The sequence below is a fragment of the Bos indicus genome, chromosome 19 (genome assembly GCF_029378745.1).
Source record: "Bos indicus isolate NIAB-ARS_2022 breed Sahiwal x Tharparkar chromosome 19, NIAB-ARS_B.indTharparkar_mat_pri_1.0, whole genome shotgun sequence".
Lineage (NCBI taxonomy): Eukaryota > Metazoa > Chordata > Mammalia > Artiodactyla > Bovidae > Bos > Bos indicus.
The window spans coordinates 25609321-25628822 of NC_091778.1; the positions used below are offsets into that span (position 1 = coordinate 25609321).

Here is a 19502-nt window from a genome sequence, read left to right on the forward strand (position 1 = left end):
CATTGGTTGAGGAGGGCTGCGTTCCGCGCACTCCGCGCGACGGGCCCCAGTTATAGGCCGAGCCGCGGGGAAGACCGGACCTAGAGGACCCGCCCCGCAAGGCAGGGTGTGCAATGTTTTCCGAGGCTTCAGCTTCTCTCTCCAAAGTGTCTCGGAGTTCTCGGACAGGCCCTGGAAGATTCGAGAGCCCTGTGGCCCTAACAGGGACTTAGCCCCCCCATTTACCGTACCCCCCATCCCTGCCAAGTTGCCTGAGCCCCTCCGCTCCTCACCAACCCCTAGGTGTCTCACTGAGGCCCGGGAAAACTACAGCTCCCAGGTTGCATCGCGCCGAGGCCCGTAGTCCGCGAATCAGGCGGCTCAGGTCAGGTGACTTCTGGCCCGCCCTTACGGTATGTCAAGCCGACCCCGGGAAGCGGGTACAGTCCGAGACGACTGCCTCGTTCCATCTGGTCGATGCCCTGAGCCTAGAGGACCTCAGGTGAGAGCCGACGCGGCCCCGAAAGCCTCCCTCGGCTTCCCCGCTTCATTTCCCAGGCGGACCCCCTGAGGTCCAGAGACTGGCACAGCAAGTCAGTTGGGCAGCCTGCCGCGCATCCAGCCTCCCTCAGCCGCGCCAGGGTTCCTTCACCGGCCACCAGTCCCGGCCTCTCGGCACCGGACAGCCCCCGGGTTGAAGGGCTCTGGTAGTAGCGAGCGGAGGCAGGGGGCACCGGGCTGCCAGGATGGTTTTGGAGGCTCCGTTCCACTGTAGGTTAGCGCCCCTTCCCCGCCTTCTGCTTAGTTGTCGCTTGAATCCGGTGGCAGAGTTTGCAGATGGCTTTCCAGAGGGGAAACACTGAGAGGACAGACCACTTCAGGAACTCTTTTTGAGGTGCTGAGCGCCGGCCTGGGCTCCAAGGTGCTGAGCGCCGGCCGGACGAAACCCCACTCCGTTCTCCGAGGCTTTCAGTCTGGAGCAAGCGGGGAGTACTGGGCCCTGCCTCTTTCAACAATGTTGAGGGAAATAACGTAGGCCTTGTGAGAGCTTGCTAAGTGCCCTCGACAAGGGTTGTATTTATCAATACTTTAGAGCATTGTTTCTCAACCGTTTTTTCTTACCAACCTCTCCCTCTTGAAATTGTAATACTGCTTATAAAAGGGCTATGGACTTCCCAGGTGGCTGGTGGGAAAGATTCCACCTGCCAATGCAGGAGACGCAGGAAATGTGGGTTCAGTCCCTGGGTGGGAAAGATCCCCTGGAGGTGGAAATGGCAACCCACTCCAGTATTCTTGCCTGGGAAATCCCATGGACAGAAGGGCCAGGCGGGCTACAGACAGTCCATGGGGGTGGCAAAGAGTCAGACACAGCTGAGAACGTGCATGCATGCATGCATGCATGACGGGGCCACAAATCGTGCTTCATTTTTCATCTACATCCTGTGATTTAGTTTCCACTGTCCCTGTTTTCACTTTAGGAAATTGGAGCTTGAGGCGATCAAGTAACGCCCCAAAGTAGCCCAACTCATAAATGGGGAGCTCGGGTTCAAACCTGTGCAGTCACTCTCCAGGACACACGTTCCTTGCCACTCCCTGTATTACTTCTCCAAGAGAAGACGATCTAGGGAGTTCCAGATGGTGGAACAGGTGACAGAATTAACTGGATACCTGACCAAGTGAAGCTGCCTCAGGAGACCCCTCACCCCAGGGAGCCCTGGGGAGGGGATTGGGAGTGGGAGACTTCTTGAAGCAATTGGCATCTGGGGGAGCAGCATGCCACACAGAGCCCATAATGATGAAATTCTCCATTTCTACTTTGTAGCATTTGGAAGACACTAGTTTTTGTGTAATTATTAACTTGATCTTTTTCGAACATTTTATTCAACCACATATCTCTCAAGGTCTCTATCTCTTCTGATGTCTTTCCTCCCACATGTGTCAGCCTTTGGGACCAGGGAACTTTTGTTATCCAAGAATTTGAGGTCCGCAGTCTACATTCCACTCCTGTGGAATGAAGGAGGAGCCAGTTAGGCCTGATTCTGCACGTCTGAGTCCTCAAAGAAAACCCAGAATCTGCCCTGGGGGACAGACTAAACCCTGAGCTTGAGGACATAAGCAGGTGTGGAGAGCAGAGAGTGGCAAGAAGAGGTTGGGCGGGGGGAGGTCATTCCACATAGACCAGAGAGCAATTTCCTGCAGGTCATCGTACAGAAAGCTGAGGAGAAGGGAGCATGGGAATACAGGGCCAAGGACAAGGCACCCAGCAGAGGCCAGAGAGTGGGGAGATGGATGCTGGAAGGTGGGAAAGCTTTTGTACACTAAAGCAGCATGTAGAAACCAAGTTATGGATATTTATGCTGATCTGCCCCCTCCTGACCTTTGGTTCACCTCTCATGCGTGGGGGTTATGGGTACACAGCAACCCATCTCCTTCACTTAACCAATAAACTGCTCCAGGACTGATCTGGGGTTTGTTCCACACCAGGTCCCCTTCGTCAGTGATCCCTGCTGGTCCCAGAAAAGTGACACCTGTCAAATGAAAAATGACTCCTAATCAAGAATCTGTTGGTGGCATTAACCTATAGACGCTTCTCCCAGGACAGGAAATAAAGTTAATTTCCTTAAGGTTTGGGGCTTCCCTGGTGGCTCAGTGGTAAAGAATTCACCTGCCAGTGCAGGAGACAGGGGTTTGATCCCTGATCCAGGAAGATCCCACATGCTTCACAGCAACTAAGCCTGTGCACCACAGCTATTGGGCCTGTGCCCTAGAGCCCAAGAATTAACTGCTGAGCCCACATGCTGCAACTACCAAAGCCCTCGCACCCTAGAGTCTGTTCTCCACAAGAAAAGCCACCACAATGAGAAGCCCGCACACCGCAACCAGAGAGTAGCTCCCACTCACTGCAACTAGCGGTGAAGACCCTGCACAGCCAAAAATAAATAAAGCTAGTTAAAGAAAAAATTTTTCCTTAAAGTTTATAGGTTCATGGAGTCAAATATCTGACTACGGTTTTAATATCTTGTGAAAAATAAAAGAACCCCCAGCCAATAAGGCTGCATCTTTTTTTCTGTTGTCTAGGTTGCACAAAACAGTTGAAGAGGGAAAAATTCAGCATTTGCCCACTTCCTCAGGGTAGGGCCTTACACAACCCACTGAGCCTCTCAGAGCCCATTTCCCCACATATCAAAGAAAGATAGATTCTCTCTAAACCTCTTCTCCAAGCTGGTGATGCAAAGCCTGTGAGGTCACAGGTGTGAAGTGAAAGTCCTTTATGAACTGTCCATGCATGGTTCCAGGTGGCTTATTGTCCACTTGTTGCTAAGCAGATCCTACTTTAACCTGAACTTCTCTTCCTCTTTGTGTTTCTTCCTAGTTCATTGAAATCAAGGAACATGATAAGGAGGTGGCTGGTTATTTTTATCCTTTTCCCCCTGCAGCTCATAGAGAAATGTGGTAAGTCTAGAAATGGGTTATCTGCTGTGTAGAGCGAAATGGAGGAGGTAGCCTTACTTGTTTGCAGCCAAAGGTTTAGGACCATCCAGACAGCATGTGTCCATCTGCCTCTTGGCTAGGTGGCCACCCAGGTGGTGGAACAGACCGAGGTCTGGAGTCCAGGAGTTTTACAGGGAGCCAAATGGTTCACAAATAATTGACCTTCTGCCCTGGGGGCGCTTTTCCCTTTTCTGTATCACCAAAGTCAAACTGTGGAGCTCCAAAAATCTGGGATAATGTCTGTAGAGAAGAGCTTGTGTTCCACCCCGTGGACCTCACAGAGTGACTTATGGGTCCTGGGAGATGCTGCAGAAGCAGCTGAGGTGGCCACCTTGTTACCTGGTTCTGCCAAGCAAAGACACCTGAGGAGCCTGCCCAGCATCCCCTGGTAAGATGACAGAGCCCTTCCCTTAGAGAAGGACAGAGGAACTGGGCTCAGCAGGGCTAGGGGCCTTACAGAATCTGGGCTGGTTATCGAAAAACACATCAGGGTTTGTGTATCCTTGTGAGGCGTGACCTTCAGGGCAGGGCCCTTTAAAGGCCTGTATTATACCATCAATTTTCCATTGCCCAAACATTGCTGAAATTCTTTCCATGAACACTGTGTAAAGCCTCCAGTGACACCAGGCCCATTATTTTGATCATCTGGCTGTTGTCAAAAATCAAATACAGGTGGAGAAGGAAATGGCAACCCACTCCAGTATTCTTGCCTGGAAAAGTCCATGGACAGAGGAGCCTGGCAGGCTGCAGTCCATGGGGTTACATGACTGAGCACGTGTGCATGAGGGTGGAGGGTCACGGGTTGGTAGCAATAAACTGGTAGAACTAGAAAAAATAAAAATAAATTTAAAAAAAAATCAAATACAGGGACTTCCCTGGCAGCCCAGTGGTAAGAATCCACAGTTCCATTTCAGGAGGCATGGGTTCGATCCCTGTTTGGGGAACTAAGATCCTGCATGCCACTCAATGAGGCCAAAAAATAAAATGAAAATAATTTTTTTTATAGTACATCTTGGAAGTTCCCTGGGGATTAGGACTCCATGCTTTCACAACCAGGTGCCTGGGTTCAGTCCCCAGTTGGAGAACTAAGATCCCATGAGCTTCACAGTGTGGCCAAAAAAAAAAAAAATCAACTACATCTTAAAACTCCCAACCAAAGTTTCCAAATTAACCTTGCACAAACTATGCAAACCCTTGCCGAAGTTTGCCAAGAGCTATGCACAGTGGTTCCACTGCTAGTCATTTGGGCTCTTGAGTCTCTGAGCAAACACTGGTCATCTGATCAGCTCTTCCAGGTTTGTTAAACAATCAGTCATGTTACTTTGCAGGCACACCTTGTAGGGAAGGCGTGACTTGTGGGGAATTGCTTGTGGGGAAGCAATTTCCGAGAAAGAAGAGGTTTCTTCCAAGAAAGAAAGAACACCATGGAGCCTGGTGTTCTTCAGTACGGATGCCAGAGCCCCAACTCCAGACCTGCTGGGTCATATTCTCTGGGACTAAGGCCCAAAAGTGTGCATGCATGCACCTTGGCTTGCTTTAAATAAAGTTCCATTAGTCATGCTAATTCATTGCCCTCGGAAAGAACAAATTCAGCTGCTACTACTCGATTGTACAGAGGGCTAACAGGCCCAGAGAGGGTAGAAGTCTCTCCCAAAGTCACACAGCCACCAAGTAACGAGACTGGGACCCGTGCTGCATTGTGTCACTGAGTCTTTTTTCCTAAATGTTATAAAGGAATAGTCAGAAACCACCATAAAATCAAGGAGCTAGAATTGGGTTTCTGACTTCATTCTACCCTGCCTGTCTTGTCTTTGCTTTGGGGAGTGGTCAGGGAGCTGACTCAATGGAAAAGACTGATGCTGGGGAAGATTGAGGGCCGGAAAAGAAGGGGGCAACAGAGGATAAGATGGCTGGATGGCGTCATTGACTCAGTGGACATGATTTTGAGCAAACTCCAGGAGATGGTGCAGGACAGGGACTGCAGGGATGCTGCAGTCCATGGGGTCGCAAAGAGACAGGACTGAGGGACTGAACAATAGGGAGGGCCTGTGGTGAGCTTTCTCCAGGCAGGAACGCTGAGGTGGGTTGCCAGGCCCTCCTCTCCTCCAGGGACTGAAAGAGTCTGCTTCATAGTTGTCAGAATTAAAAGAAATTAATGAAAAGACCTGGCACCGAGTTAGCCCTTGATATATGTGATGGACTTCCTGGTGGCTCAGATGGTAAAGAATCCACCTGCAATGCTGGAGACCTGGGTTTTGATCCCTGGGTTGGGAAGATCCCCTGGAGGAGAGCTTGGCAACCCACTTCAGTGTTCTTGCTTGGAGAATCCCCATAGACATAGGAGCCTGGTAGGCTACATTCCATGGGGTTGCAAGGAGTTGGACACAACTGAGCGACTAAGCTGGAGAAGGAAATGGCAACCCACTCCAGTGTTCTTGCCTGGAGAATCCCAGGGACAGGGGAGCCTGTTGGGCTGCCGTCTATGGAGTCGCACAGAGTCGGACACGACTGAAGCGACTTAGCAGCAGCAGCACATAGTGAGCTCACTCACCTTCAGTGTTTTTTGCCCCTGCCGGCTGTGGGTGGACCCTAGAAGTGCTGCCACCTAGTGGCAAGGACCTGAGCCCTGGACCCGAAGCCGCCCTAGGTTTGCATCCTGCCTCTACCATTTCTGAGCTGTGTGGACACGACAGTTCCCCTCTTGGGATTCTCTGTTTTCTTCTGTCTACAGTAGGCGTCACGTTGCCCACCTCTCACTGGTGTAGTAATTAGAGAACGGCAGTGGCTGGTGTGGAGTGGGAGAGATGCCAATGAGGATTCGTTTTTAAAAAGCAAAGGCCCTTCTTGGAGGAACCTTCAGGGAGTCTCATTTGATTATTCCAATGTGGTATCCAGAGCCTCCTGCCCCGGAGCAGACTCTAAAATGTGCTTTTCTGGGATACTGTATGATGCCAGCTTCCTAACTGCCTCCCATCTTGGGCTAAAGTCCTGTGAGGACAGAGCCTGCACCTGCATTCCCGCGTGGGGCTGGCAGGGAGAAGGTGGCTCAGGCAGAGCTGAGAGGCCCCAGGTCCCAGAGCCAGGCCCCAGAGTGTGAGTTTCAGGCTGGCCAGTTCCCTTGTGGGAGATGAGTTTACTCTTCCTTTTCCCTGCCTCTTCCCCATCTCCTCCCTCCCCTCCTCTGCCACTGGCCCAGGTGTCCAGCCAGAGGAAGAGAAACTGCCAGGGAGGAGTATTGAGAAGGAGCTCAGACAGTGGAGGTCAAATTAGGGAACTTTTAAATTCCTTCCCAACCTGAGCATCTAAAATTTCATTTCTTCATCTTCTGCATTTGAGGGGTCTGGGGAGGGGAAGACCTGGGCCTCACCTTCAGCCACAGCCTCCGGAACGAACCATGTTCATCAAATGGAGCACCTACTTTCTCCTGTGGGCCCCCTTCCCAGCCCAGTCTAGATTCATGATCACACCTTAGGCTGTGAGTCACCCTGAAGTCTCTCAGGTGAGGGAAGTGAAGTAGACACACCTGGGGTGGGGGCAGGGATGGGGCAGTGCTGCCCAGAGAACACAGGAGGAGTCCCAGAGAAGGTAACTCCTGTGGCCAACTGCCCTGTATTTGGCCTCCCAAACCTGCTTCCTCCTTCACCCCAGAGGCCTATCTGCCTACCTCCTCCTGAGTTAACATCTTAATGCCAAGAAGAAATCTCCGGTAGTGAAACTGTGTTGTTCATCCGTCTCCCCCAAGTCCCCAGCAGGGTCAGCCTCCAGAAGGGGATCAGTGAATGGGGTAAGCTGGGCTTTTACAGGGAACCAAAGGCGGTTCTTTGAAACAAGATGTCTCTCTGAGACTACAGGAAGGGGCAGGACTGGTTCTGCAGGGCCATTTTAGCTCCACGAACAGAGGAAACCCTTGTGCTTTCCATCTGAAGAGGTGGTTTAAGCCCACGTGTTCTAGTCCCAGATCGTGGCTGAATTCCTTTGTGACCAATTTTTGGGCTCTGTGGTTTCTATTTCTAGGTGACTCCTGCAGACCATTAGAGCTCATCTGTGGGGAAGGAATAAGCTACAGCATCTCCTGGCCAGGCCTGTGTCTCCCTCTGTCTCTGGCAGCAGGAGGAGAAAGTGCATAAAGAGGGCATTTCCCTCCCAGTCACTTACTTAGCTTCTCAGAACCTCGAGGGTCTTCGCCTGGGGGATAGAGGTGGTTATAAAGCGTAAGTTCAAGTGTCAGGGCCCCTCCTCCCAGTGTTTCACGGGCCTGAGCTCTCAGTAGTAATGACTCATGTTACTGATTTGGGTTGTTCCAGAGTCAACAGTTGACTTCTCTGTACCTCCCATCGTGAAGCTGGAAAAAGGAAGCTCCACCAGCATCAGCATCTCCCTCCCGTAAGTTTCCCAGGCCCAGCTCTGTCCTCGGCCCAGCCCATTTGCCCCAAGGCTGGGTCAGGGCTGACCCCTGCTCACTATATTCATATTTTAAGTGATGCCCTTGCCTCTTCACATTAAGACAAGCCAGGGAAAGACAGGCAGCGGCCCTGGGCTGCAGATTGAGGTCCCAAGATCTCTCTCTCCCCCAACAACTGATGAAACTTTGTTTCTGGCGGGAAGGGGAAGACACGTGAGCCTTTTTCTTAGCTCCTTGAGTGACCAGCAGTTGATGCTGGACTTCAAAGTAGTCCTTTGCAAGGCTCTAAATATTTGAAGAGAATCCTGAAGATTGCTAGTGGAGGTGATGGAATTCTAGTTGAGCTATTTCAAATCCTAAACGATGATGTGAAAGTGCTACACTCAATATGCCAGCAAATCTGGAAGACTCAGCAGTGGCCACAGGACTGGAAAAGGTCAGTTTTCATTCCAATCTCAAAGAAAGGCAATGCCAAAGAACGCTCAAACTACTGCACAATTGCACTCATTGCACATGCTAGCAAAGCAATGCTCAAAATTCTCCAAACCAGGCTTCAACAGTATGTGAACCGTGAACTTCCAGATGTTCAAGCTGGATTTAGAAAAGGCAAAGGATCCAGAGATCAAATTGCCAACATCCATTGGATCACTGAAAAAGCAAGAGAGTTACAGAAAAACATCTACTTCTGCTTTACTGACTATGCCAAAGCCTTTGACTGTGTGGATCACAACAAACTCTGAAAAATTATTAAAGAGATGGAAATACCAGACCACCTGACCTGCCTCCTGAGAAATCTGGAGATCAGGAAGCAACAGTTAGAACTGGACATGGAACAACAGACTGGCTCCAAATTGGGAAAGGAATATGTCAAGGCTGTATATTGTCACCCTGCTTATTTAACTTATATGCAAAGTACATCATGTGAAATGCTGGGTTGGATGAAGCACAAGCTGGGATCAAGATTGTGGGAGAAATATCAGTAACCTCAGATATGCAAATGATACCACCCTTATGGCAGAAAGTGAAGAAGAATTAAAGAGCCTTTTGATGAAAGTGAAAAAGGAGAATGAAAAAGTTGGCTTAAAGCTCAACATTCAGAAAACTAAGATCATGGCATTCAGTCTCATCACTTCATGGCAAATAGATGGTGAAACAATAGAAACAGTGACAGACTTTATTTTCCTGGGCTCCAAAATCACTGCAGATGGTGACTGCAGCCATGAAATTAAAAGACGCTTGCTGCTTGGAAGAAAAGCTGTGACCAACCTAGACAGCACATTAAAAAGCAGAGACATTACTTTGCTAACAAAGGTCCGTCTAGTCAAAGCTATGGTTTTTCCAGTGGTCATGTATGGATGTGAGAGTTGGACTATAAAGAAAGCTGAGCACCAAAGAATTGATGCTTTTGAACTGTGGTGTTGGAGAAGACGCTTGAGAGTCCCTTGGGCTGCAAGGAGATCCAACCAGTCCATTCTAAAGGAAATCAGTCCTGGGTGTTCTTTGGAAGGACTGATGCTGAAGCTGAAACTCCAATACTTTGGCCACCTGATGCGAAGAACTGACTCATTAGAAAAGAAACTGATGCTGGGAAAGATTGAAGGCAAAAGGAGAAGGGGATGACAGAGAATGAGATGGTTGGATGGCATCACCTACTTGATGAACATGAGTTTGAGTAAGCTCTGGGAGTTGGTGATGGACAGGGAAGCCTGGTATGCTGCAGTCCATGAGGTCGCAAAAAGTCGGACACGACTGAGCGACTGAACTGATTGACTGACTGAAGGTTGGGAGAAGGAGCTGAGTCACTTGGCAGCACTTTCTGAGATGACATCCAGCTCCCTTGGGTGGATCCCACTGTGTAGTGCTCCCAGTCAGCCTTATCTGAGAGTCTCTCCAGCTGCCCTCTGCTGGTTCCTGCACAAGGGTGCCCACCTAGTCCAGATTGTGCCAGAGAGCCCACCTCCTCCTTACCCTTCCCTGCTTTCCCCAGCTTGTGCCTCCCAGCCATGAGGATGCCCTAAGATGAAGGTCTGGAATCCTAGTGGGTTTTTTTCCCCCTCTTTACCCTTCTCCCTTTTCCTCACCTCTCCTAGGATGTCTGATCTAAACTAGAGCTTTGGCACCAAGGCGTCCTAACAGACCTGCATCCCATCCCCAGATACTGCCACTTCTGCACACTGACACCTTGTAAATACAACGCATCATCCCCCTTAGCACAGAGTCCTTGAGCAGCCTCCCACCCCCTTCCAGATTAACTCCAGGCCTCTAAGCACAGACTTGAGCCCCACAGGCTGCTCCCACTCAGACATGTCTCATCACTTTCTGGGGACGCTGCCTGGCCCTTCTCGGAAGTCTTTCCCAGGAGAGCAAATGCCATGTTCCTGTCGGCCTCTGAACACCTTGTGTGGCATTCACAGAATATTTCCCACCAGCTGTGTTCTCATTTGGCCAAAGGGACCCCACCTCTCAAACCCCCAGGGCTAAGCACATAGCCCTGCTGCTGCTGCTGTTGCTTCAGTCGTGTCCGACTCTGTGTGACCCCATAGACGGCAGTCCACTAGGCTCCTCTGTCCCTCGGATTCTCCAGGCAAGAACACTGGAGTGGGTTGCCATTTCCTTCTCCAATGCATGAAAGTGAAACTACGTCACCCTAATTGCCTGAGATGTGCCAGGCCCACCACAAAGTCCAGAGGGCGGGTTGAGATCTCAAGGAGTCCAGCGTCTCAGCAGTAACCAGACTCTTGTCCTCCACAGGCGCCCTTTAAATGCAACCTTGGTGATCACTTTTGAAATCACATTTCGTTCAAAAAACGTTACTATCCTTCAGCTCCCTGATGAAGTAAGTAATGAATCTTAACAGAATGGGTAGAAAATGACTAGATAACAAAACACATTTTCACTAAGAGTTTGTGGAAGTAGGCCACCTTGTTTGTGCACCGGGGGCTGCCCCTGACCTGTTAGTCTAGAAACCTCTGATCTGGGGCTTTGATAGTCTCTTTGACAATGGATGTTTTATGCTATCAAGATGGAATTAGGAAGGTGATGGTAAAAAATGTGAGGCAGAAATGGTTCTGAGAATGTAGAACAAATTCTTAAGATGAATTTTTTTAAGACCTTGCTCCTCAAAGAGCATCCATGGATCAGCAGCATTGTCTTTGCTCTAAAACTTTTTTTTAATTTTATTTTTAATGGAAGTATAGTTGATTTACAGTGTTGTATTAGTTTCCGGTGTATGTACAGCAAAGTGATTGTTAGGTATACACACAAATATTTATTCTCTTATATATATTCTTTTTCAGATCCTTTTCCCTTATAGGTTATTACAAAATATTGACTATAGTTCCCTGTGTTATACAGTAGGCCCTGGTTGGTTATATATTTTATATATAATACAATACTGTGTATATGTTAATCCCATACTCCTAATCTATCTCTCCCCCTTAAAACCTTTTAGAAATACCCTATCACAGACCTACTGATTAAAAATCTGCATATGAGTAAGAGTCCCCAGATGATTTGGGTCCACATTAAAGTTTGCAAATTTCCCTTCTGGGATTCCATTGGTTGAGTGTCTGGAAAAACCAGTGCCAGAGGCTGTCTGGCATAATAGTAATAGCTATTTATAGCCTTTATACATTTATATCTTAATAACACTGCTTCCTCCTAACGGAGGATTCGAGCCAATTACCAGTCAACTTGATTTTTTTTTTTTTAAATCAGTAGGGAGGGGAAAAAAACAGATGAGAGATAAACACAGGAATGAAGATAAACACAGAATGAAGTGGTAGCCCTGAGGCTCAGCAGGAGGCCGTGAGTGGTTGTAGAAATGGGCTGCAAATCAGCTCTGAGCCCCTGAGCAAGCCAACAGTACTGACACATGATCAGATACAGGGCAGATGCCTAGTTCCAGAAGGGACTTGGTGGCCACTTAGAAACACAAACAGTGTTGCCAGCAAATCCTGCTAAAAGTAAGTGTTGATGAGGATAGGAAAATAAGAGCCAAGAGCAGTACGCTTCATGAAAATGAAGCTCACAAGACACTGGCCACGAATTGGATCGCAGGCTTTGCAGCAGCCACTTGCACCATTTCAATTGTCCTGCCGAAGCCCCCTGATTTCAGGGGATAAGAGCCAAAATACATATTCAAGGGTCCCTGAAGAAGCCACTGCAACCCAGTGAGCCCCATTTTCACGGTGCCCACGACATGGGTGGAAGGTGGGGCCCAGGCATGATCCAGGGAACAGAGAGATGGGAGGAGGGGGACAGTGGGATCCAGTGAAGGTCTCATCCCGCTCCCTGCCTCACTCAGAATTCGAGAGCATCAGGAGGCGTGATGGGGAGGTCAGATATTACAGGCAGGCCTCCAGTTTGTTACAGCAGAGCTTTCGAGGAACATTGGACAGAGATGAGAGTAAAGGTGTTCTCCCTGCAGTGTCTGGTGTGTTGCATATCTTCTGGTTTGTCTCTTGGCAGCCAGGCTGGGCGTGGGGCAGACATCTCTCTGTGGATCTGGAAAAGCTGTCCATGGTAGAGGAAGTCGAGTTAATAACAGTCATCATAGGGTAGTAGTGATGGTAAACAGTTCACTGCTTGCTGTGTCAGTGCCGTAAGCTTTATGGACATCATGTCGTTCAGAGCAACCCTGTAAGGTAGACTCTTGTGTCATCCCCTTTTACAGATGAGCAAACTGAGATCAGAGCTCAAATAACTTGTCCAAAATCAAATATCTAGTGAGAGGAAGAGATAAGCCAGGGGAGGGAGGGCCCTTCTGCTCATAACGTCTACACTGGAGTAGGGGAAATCCGGTTGGCTGATTGGCCCAACATTTCTCCCTCCTGTTAGGAAGTTCCTAGAAGGCAGGGGCTTGTGTGACCTGTCCCTCCATTCCCTAGTGAATAGCTTGGAGCTGGACGTTCGCTAAAGGTCCCAATAACTATGGAGCTCTGGACCTGATTCAGTTTTCTAACAGGTTGTGGTGCCTCCTGGAACAACAAATTCCTCTTTTCGAGTGACATCTCAAAGTGTTGGACAAGTTACCACTTATCTGCATGGAAATCACTCCAACCAGACCAGGTAGGATGGCCACCAGCGGGGGCCCTAAATGATGAGGAGGGAGCCAGTGCCGGCACGTGGGGTTTCTTCCAGACCCCCAGCCCCAGCTCACACTGGTCCCCACGTTCTCTCCAGCCCAAGGATACGCTTCTTGGTGATCCACAGCAACATCGTCAGCATCATAAACCAGGTGATTGGCTGGATCTACTTTGTGGCCTGGTCGGTCTCCTTCTACCCTCAGGTGATCACCAACTGGAGGCGGAAAAGGTAACCCACAGAGCTTTACAAGCAGGTTCACTTGGGGCCAGTAGGACGGGCATTCCAACGAAGCTGTAGGCAGCCTGGATTCCAACTTATCCCTCTGCTCTTCTGTCTTCCTACCCACCCACCCCCACCCTTGCCTTTCATTTTTATTTTATTTTATTTTGGCTGCACTGGGTCTTTGTTGCTGCACGTGGGCTTCTCTAGTTGCGGTGAACGGAAGCTACTCTCTGTTGCGGTGCACGGAAGCTACTCTCTGTTGCGGTGCTCGGGCTTCTCATGTTACCTGGGTCTTCAGCAGCTGTGGCACATGAGCTTAGTCACTCCTGGGCATGTGGAATCTTCCTGGACCAGGGATCGAACCCATGTCCCCTATATTGGCAGGCAGATCCTCATCCACTGTACTATCAGGGAAGCCCCTGCCCTTTCTTAGAAGTGGTCTGATGTGAAAGTTCTAACAGCCCATGTAACAGTTGCAGTGCTGGGCATTTGGTCTTTTGCCCAATTCAGCCCCTCTCTCTGAAAGCAACCAAATGGGGCTTCTCAGTTGAGATGGAGAAGGACCTGGGTAGGCGAGAAGGGGGGGGGTCCACCCACAGCTGCTGTGCTCCTGGTCCCCGCGGCCCTGGAGGAGTTTGTGTCAAGTTGGAGAAGAAAGTTGGCCCACCCTGATTTTAAAGACCCAGGCTTCAGGCACAAGGCCAACAAGGCGTGTGGGCCTCTGAGGGGCTGCTGAGCTGGGACCAGGGTGGGAGGCACTTCGTCTCTGCAGGAGGCCTCCAGACAGCCCCAGGAGGAGGAGGGGGTCAGATGGCATGAGGTGGGCATGGAGAGGGACTGAGGACTGTGCTCTCCTTGGGGAGTTCTGTGTCCTCCAGGCTCCCCCACACCCTGCTTTGTCTCCCCGTCCCTCTCCCCCAGTGTCGTGGGTCTGAGCTTCGACTTTGTGGTCCTCAACCTGATGGGGTTCGTGGCCTACAGCGTGTTCAACATCGGCCTCTTCTGGGTGCCTTCCATCAAGGTACAGCCCTGCCCGGCCCCGCAGCCCCACCAAGCTGGCCGGCGGTCAGGCTGCCCCTCACCCCCCAGCTTCTCCCCACCCCCACACAGGAGCAGTTTCTCCTCAAATACCCCAACGGCGTGAACCCCGTGGACAGCAACGACGTCTTCTTCAGCCTGCACGCGGTCGCCCTCACCCTGGTTGTCATAGTGCAGTGCCTCCTGTACGAGGTGAGCCGCGACCCCAGGCCCCCACCTGCCCTTTTACACAGGACACGGAAGCCCCCAGAAGGGAAATGTGTCCATCCACTCACATCTGCTTTTGGATCATAGATCAGGCCCCACGCTGGGTCCTGTGAGCCCAAACCCTCGGGCGCCCCCAGGTCTGCGGTGAAGGACACAGAGGGAGGCAGTGACGACCCAGCAGGCTGAGAGCTGAGCGGACAGGGAGAACACGGGCAGTTTGTGGGCCCCACAACTCAGCAGGGAGGAGGGGGATGGAGGGCGCTGAATTGTGGTCCATGGGATGAATAATGTTCTGTGGTGATGGGGAAGAGGGCCAGGGTGGACCACCCCTGCAGGGGGACAGACCTGTGAAGCCCAGGGAGCAGCTAGAGGAACTGAGAGCAGGTGGGTGTGGCCAGGATGGCAGTGGAGGGAGCAGGAACAAGGGCCTGAGAGCCGAGCTGGGAGCCTGGGCACAGCTGTCGCTGGAGGACCACCATCCACTGAGCAGGGAAGGACGGTGTGTGTTAGCACGTGCTTCAGGGCGTCACTGATGCCACTGTTCTCTTTCACTTCCCTGTGGGTGCACCACTTCCCCCCGGGAATTCTCTTCCCACCTGCAAGGTCAGCCAGGATTGCTCGGCCTGACCTTCACAAACCTTCTGGATTTTCTTACCCTTTGCTGAGAAGGTTATATGAGGGAGGCCTGCTTTGGGGAATGGTACACAGGTTGGGGAGAGATTCCAGAGTTGAGCAGGCTCCCTCGGGTGGCCAAAGGAGCCTGGGCTGCAGTGAGGTGCCAGGCCTCCGACGTGATGGGGGCCAGGTCCTCGCATTCTTCCCTGCTGGTGGGTTCTGAGAGGGACCCAGTCCTGCAACGTGGGAACAAGAAGCAAAAGGGCTCTGCTAAGTCCAAGAAGGATGGAACCAGAGGCTCTGATAGTGACAAGGTGTAGGTGGTACTGGGCTCTCTGCACCCCACCCCCACCCCACCCATGTCCCTCCCTTCCCCCTCCCCTTTTCATCCCCAGCGAGGCAGCCAGCGTGTGTCCTGGCTGGCCATCAGCTTCCTGGTGCTCTCCTGGCTCTTCACACTCATCGCCCTGATCATGGCTGCGGTCGGGGCAACCACATGGCTGCAGTTTCTCTTCTGTTTCTCCTACATCAAGCTGGCAGTGACGCTGGTCAAGTATTTTCCACAGGTACCTTCAAGGTCTGCCCGCCTTTTCCCGTGGCTGTTAGCATGAGAGGGACACGGATCCCTTGGGGGCAGCTTCTGACTGGGGCAAGATGTGGGTTGGAAAGCTACCAGGAGGCCAGCGAGCCCAGCAGGAGTGGGACATCACACCAAGCCAGCCGTGACCTCTGCCTGCTCTTCCCTGGGCCCAGAAGTCCCATGGGGAAGTTGGTAGCATTTCTCTGACTCGCACTCAGCTCTGAGAGTCGGGGTCATGTAGATCACTCTCGTCTCTCTCCTTTGCCACCTTTCTAATGACTTCAGTCTTGCCCGCCACCCTACCACCGCTGCCCATGACCACCAACTGATGTCCCTGACAAGCCACGGCAGGATACTGGGGAGATGAGCTGGGAGGAGGCAGCCCACCAGCACCCAGGGTCCTCCTTGTGGGCCCTCAAACCCTCCCTTGAGTGCTCAAGACAGTCCTACTCAGAGTCGGGGACTGAGAGTCACACAGCTTCCGCCACAGCCAGAATGGCCTAGGACCAGTCCAGGTATGAAAGAACTGACAACCACAGGCTCTACTCATGAATCTGGGACCTCATTTAACTCGCTTCCCCAGCACAGGGAACCTTTTGTTCCAGGGACTCAGGAAGGAGAACCTTTTGGCCAGAGTCAGGGCCAGTCCCCTGGAGGGCGTGGAAACAGAGCTATGCCCTTAAGGATCAGCAGCACTCAGTCCCATGGACCAGGGAGGAGGGGCCACTCCAGGCCAGTGCTTTCTTCACAAAGGTGCTGTCAGAGGAGGCCTTGCTGGTGGAGCAGTGTGAAGCTAGGAAGGTGGGATCGGGGTCCAGGGGGCTTGGGAAGGAGGCTTCAGAGTAGGGGAAGGGTCTGGGGGAAGTAGGGCCTCAGTCCTGAGTGTGGGAAGGCTCGGGCCTGGGAAACCTGGGAGGCAGGAGCCTCAGTTAGAGATGTCTAGGACCATCCAGGACTGGAGAGGTGGCAGCAAGCACGAAAGACAGTGGGAGAGGGCCAAGAAGGGGACCTGACAGGTGGCTGACTGGGAGAAGACCACTACGGAGGCCAAGCCGTCCCTCGGGTGGTGAGAAGAGCGGTCGCAGAGACGCCCAGAGGGGGCTGGTGTTGGAGGAAGAGTATGGGGCCCTGATACCTGGAAGAGGAGTGATGTCCAAGTGGACTGGACCTGGGAAGCCCAAGGTGGAAGCCCTAGAGCCTCAGCAGGGCTGGGGAAGGAGTTAAGTCCACTCCATAGGTGGGAAAACCGAGGCTAGAACTCAAGTCACTCTCCCAAGGTAACACAGCTCCTGTGGTGAAGCTGGGATTCCAAAGTAAGTCATTGGACCTCCCAGGCTGGTTCATAAGCCCAACATGAAGTCCAGGCTGAGTTTGGGGAGAATCTCCATTTGAAGGTGAGAAGAAACAAATCAGAGTTGCCTGAAAGCCAGGATATATGGAAGGATGAAGAAGACGGAGAGACAGCATCCACACATACCCCTCTCCCTCCTCCCATTGCCCTGGCTGGAGTGGGGAGTCTGGAGCCGGGGGTGGAGGTGGGGAGGGATGGGGAGGAGAGCTCTGTTCGCTTGGCTCACAGATGAGACCCCAGGAACCGCCCAGAGTGTGCCTGCAGCTCCAAGTCCAAAGGTCACTGTGTTTTGGGGGCTGAGGTCCAAACAGAGGAGTGGGAGGCATGACAGCCGCTCTTGTTTGGACATAGTCACAAGGTGCGGGAGGCCGCCGGTCAGCCCCCTCACCGCCCTCCGTCTGTCTGTCTGGCCCAGGCCTACATGAACTTTCACTACAAAAGCACCGAGGGCTGGAGCATTGGCAACGTGCTTCTGGACTTCACTGGGGGCAGCTTCAGTCTCCTCCAGATGTTTCTGCAGTCCTACAACAATGGTGAGTCAGCCAGCAGGCTGCTGCCCACCTGGACAGCTGGAGGTGCAGGGCGGTAGGGGCAGGGCTTCCTGGGAACCACCCCTCCCCTACTCGGGAATCCTAGCCAGTCCCAGGCCTTGGGTGAGGCTCACCTAGGGGGCATTTCTAAATTCACTTGGCTGCACCCTTCCCAGGTGGCGCAATGGTAAAATATCAGCCCGCGCTGTAGGAGACCTGGGTTTGATCCCTGGGTGGGGATGATCCCCTGGAGGAAGAAATGGCAACCCACTCCAGTATGCTTGCCTGGGAAATCCCATGGACAGAGAAACCTGGCAGGCTACAGTCCATGGTGTCACAAGACAGACACAACTGAGCACATAGCATGGTGTGTGATCTTAGTTCCCTAACCAGGGACTGAACCCGCATTCCCTGCACTGGAAGGTGGATTCTTAATCACTGGACTGACCACCAGGGAAGTCCCTTGCCTAGGGGATTTGGCAGCTAGAGGATTTGTGGTTTCCTGGGCAGAGGAGGGAACCCCCCCTCCACTGACTCCCTGAAGCCCCACGTGCTCCAGCTGTTTGAGAAGCATCCAACCTAAAACCACAACCCATCCCATCCCCTCTGGCTGTTTACAGACCAGTGGACACTGATCTTCGGAGACCCAACCAAGTTTGGCCTCGGCATCTTCTCCATCATCTTCGATGTTGTCTTCTTCATCCAGCACTTTTGCTTGTACAGAAAGAAACCAGGGTATGACCAGCTGAACTAGCTCCCCGGGAACCAGTGGAAAGAGCCCAGGCCCGGGCCCTGGTGGGGAAGTTTCCATCAGGAAGGCTGGAGAAGCGGTCTGGAGAGCTGGGCTGGCTCGGTGCGGAGAAGCACTCTGTTCCTTGGGGCCAGACGCCTTAAACTTGAACCAGCCTGCCTTCATCCTGGACTCTGCCAGGCCAGGGAGGACCCTCCCTCTGGGATAGGCACCCTGACTGTGTGCAGAGATTAATAGCTGGCGGTCTGTTGCCCTGGGCCTTTCCGGTCAGGCCCCTGGCCCTCCTGCATCTTGATGCTGCATCTCTGTTTTCTTTAAGGCTTCAGGCAGCACACAGGGCTTCTGGCAGCCGTCCCAGGCAGGACTGAGCACTGAGCTTGGAGCTGAAGGCCTTGCCCCGCCGCCCAAGCAACCAGTGTTTCTGGGAGCGGCCTGAAGGACTGACCGGGCAGCTGGGAGAGTCAAGGGAGCCTTGCTGCCACTGCTGTGTTCAGAGACCAAGCAGCCAGGTGCTGTGTCTGATAGACCCGGAGGCGCTGGTGTTGGTGGCAGAGGGGCTAGGACTTTGGGGTTAGGCCTTGGGGCACCGCCTCTGAAGGCTGCGTCCTCTGAGCACTAACAGTGCGGACACTCACCCTACATCCAGGTGGCCACAGCCAGGCTCTCGTAAAGGACCAGTATTTCCAAACCTTGAGGTGCCCAACAGATTGGTTCAGAACCGAGCTCACATCCAGCTCTCTCAGAATCTTCGTCACACTAACGAGCCATTTGGGATTTTTCAGAGGGCTGCTTCGGAAGTGAGTGGCTTACTCTCCTCTGCCTCTGCCTACCTCCACTTTCCCATGTTCAGGCCCCACACGCGCTCCTTGCCCCAAGTTTGGAGGATAGGACACACATACACACACACCAGTCTGTGCCTTAGAGGCATGTTAGACCTGCCAAGTGGTGAGAGCAGCCCCCTTCCCTCACTTTCCCAGACTCCGACCTGAGACTCACCAACTTGCGGCTGTTCCAGAGCCTCAAAGGACTTGAGACCACCTCACACACTCCTTGTGGGCCCAGCCTGATCCCAGAGCCCCTTCCTTCCCACCCCAAGCAGTCGTCCTGCCTCTGGCAGGAGGGGAGGTAGATGTGCCTTGTCCATACCTCGAGCTTGTCGATCCATGAGATGGACGAGGGGCTTCTGTCCTCAATTAAACCTGATTCATTTCCTCTCTGCAAACTGAGCATTTGCCAGATGCAGGAGG

The 19502-nt window shown here is 52.2% G+C and overlaps 1 protein-coding gene across 7 annotated transcripts; it reads left to right on the plus strand.

The window, feature by feature from the left end:
* Positions 1 to 89: 89 nt before the first annotated feature.
* CTNS (cystinosin, lysosomal cystine transporter) lies at positions 90 to 19477 on the plus strand. Of its 7 annotated transcripts, XM_070772848.1 has the most exons (12): positions 96 to 481; positions 3353 to 3432; positions 7776 to 7854; positions 10625 to 10709; positions 12840 to 12943; positions 13058 to 13189; positions 14105 to 14204; positions 14294 to 14413; positions 15439 to 15609; positions 17390 to 17507; positions 18125 to 18239; positions 18575 to 19477. In XM_070772848.1, the coding sequence occupies exons 2-12, from the start codon at positions 3372 to 3374 to the stop codon at positions 18621 to 18623; spliced, it is 1134 nt and encodes a 377-aa protein (XP_070628949.1). In that variant the 5' UTR covers positions 96 to 481; positions 3353 to 3371; the 3' UTR covers positions 18624 to 19477. The 7 variants fall into 7 exon arrangements, 4 of the variants coding, with proteins under 4 accessions (XP_070628951.1, XP_070628948.1, XP_070628950.1 ...); XR_011561955.1 differs by lacking the exons at positions 7776 to 7854; positions 18125 to 18239; positions 18575 to 19477 and adding exons at positions 15909 to 16138; positions 16229 to 16424 and having other exon boundaries at positions 90 to 481; XM_070772847.1 differs by lacking the exon at positions 7776 to 7854 and having other exon boundaries at positions 93 to 481.
* The last annotated feature ends 25 nt before the right edge of the window (positions 19478 to 19502 follow it).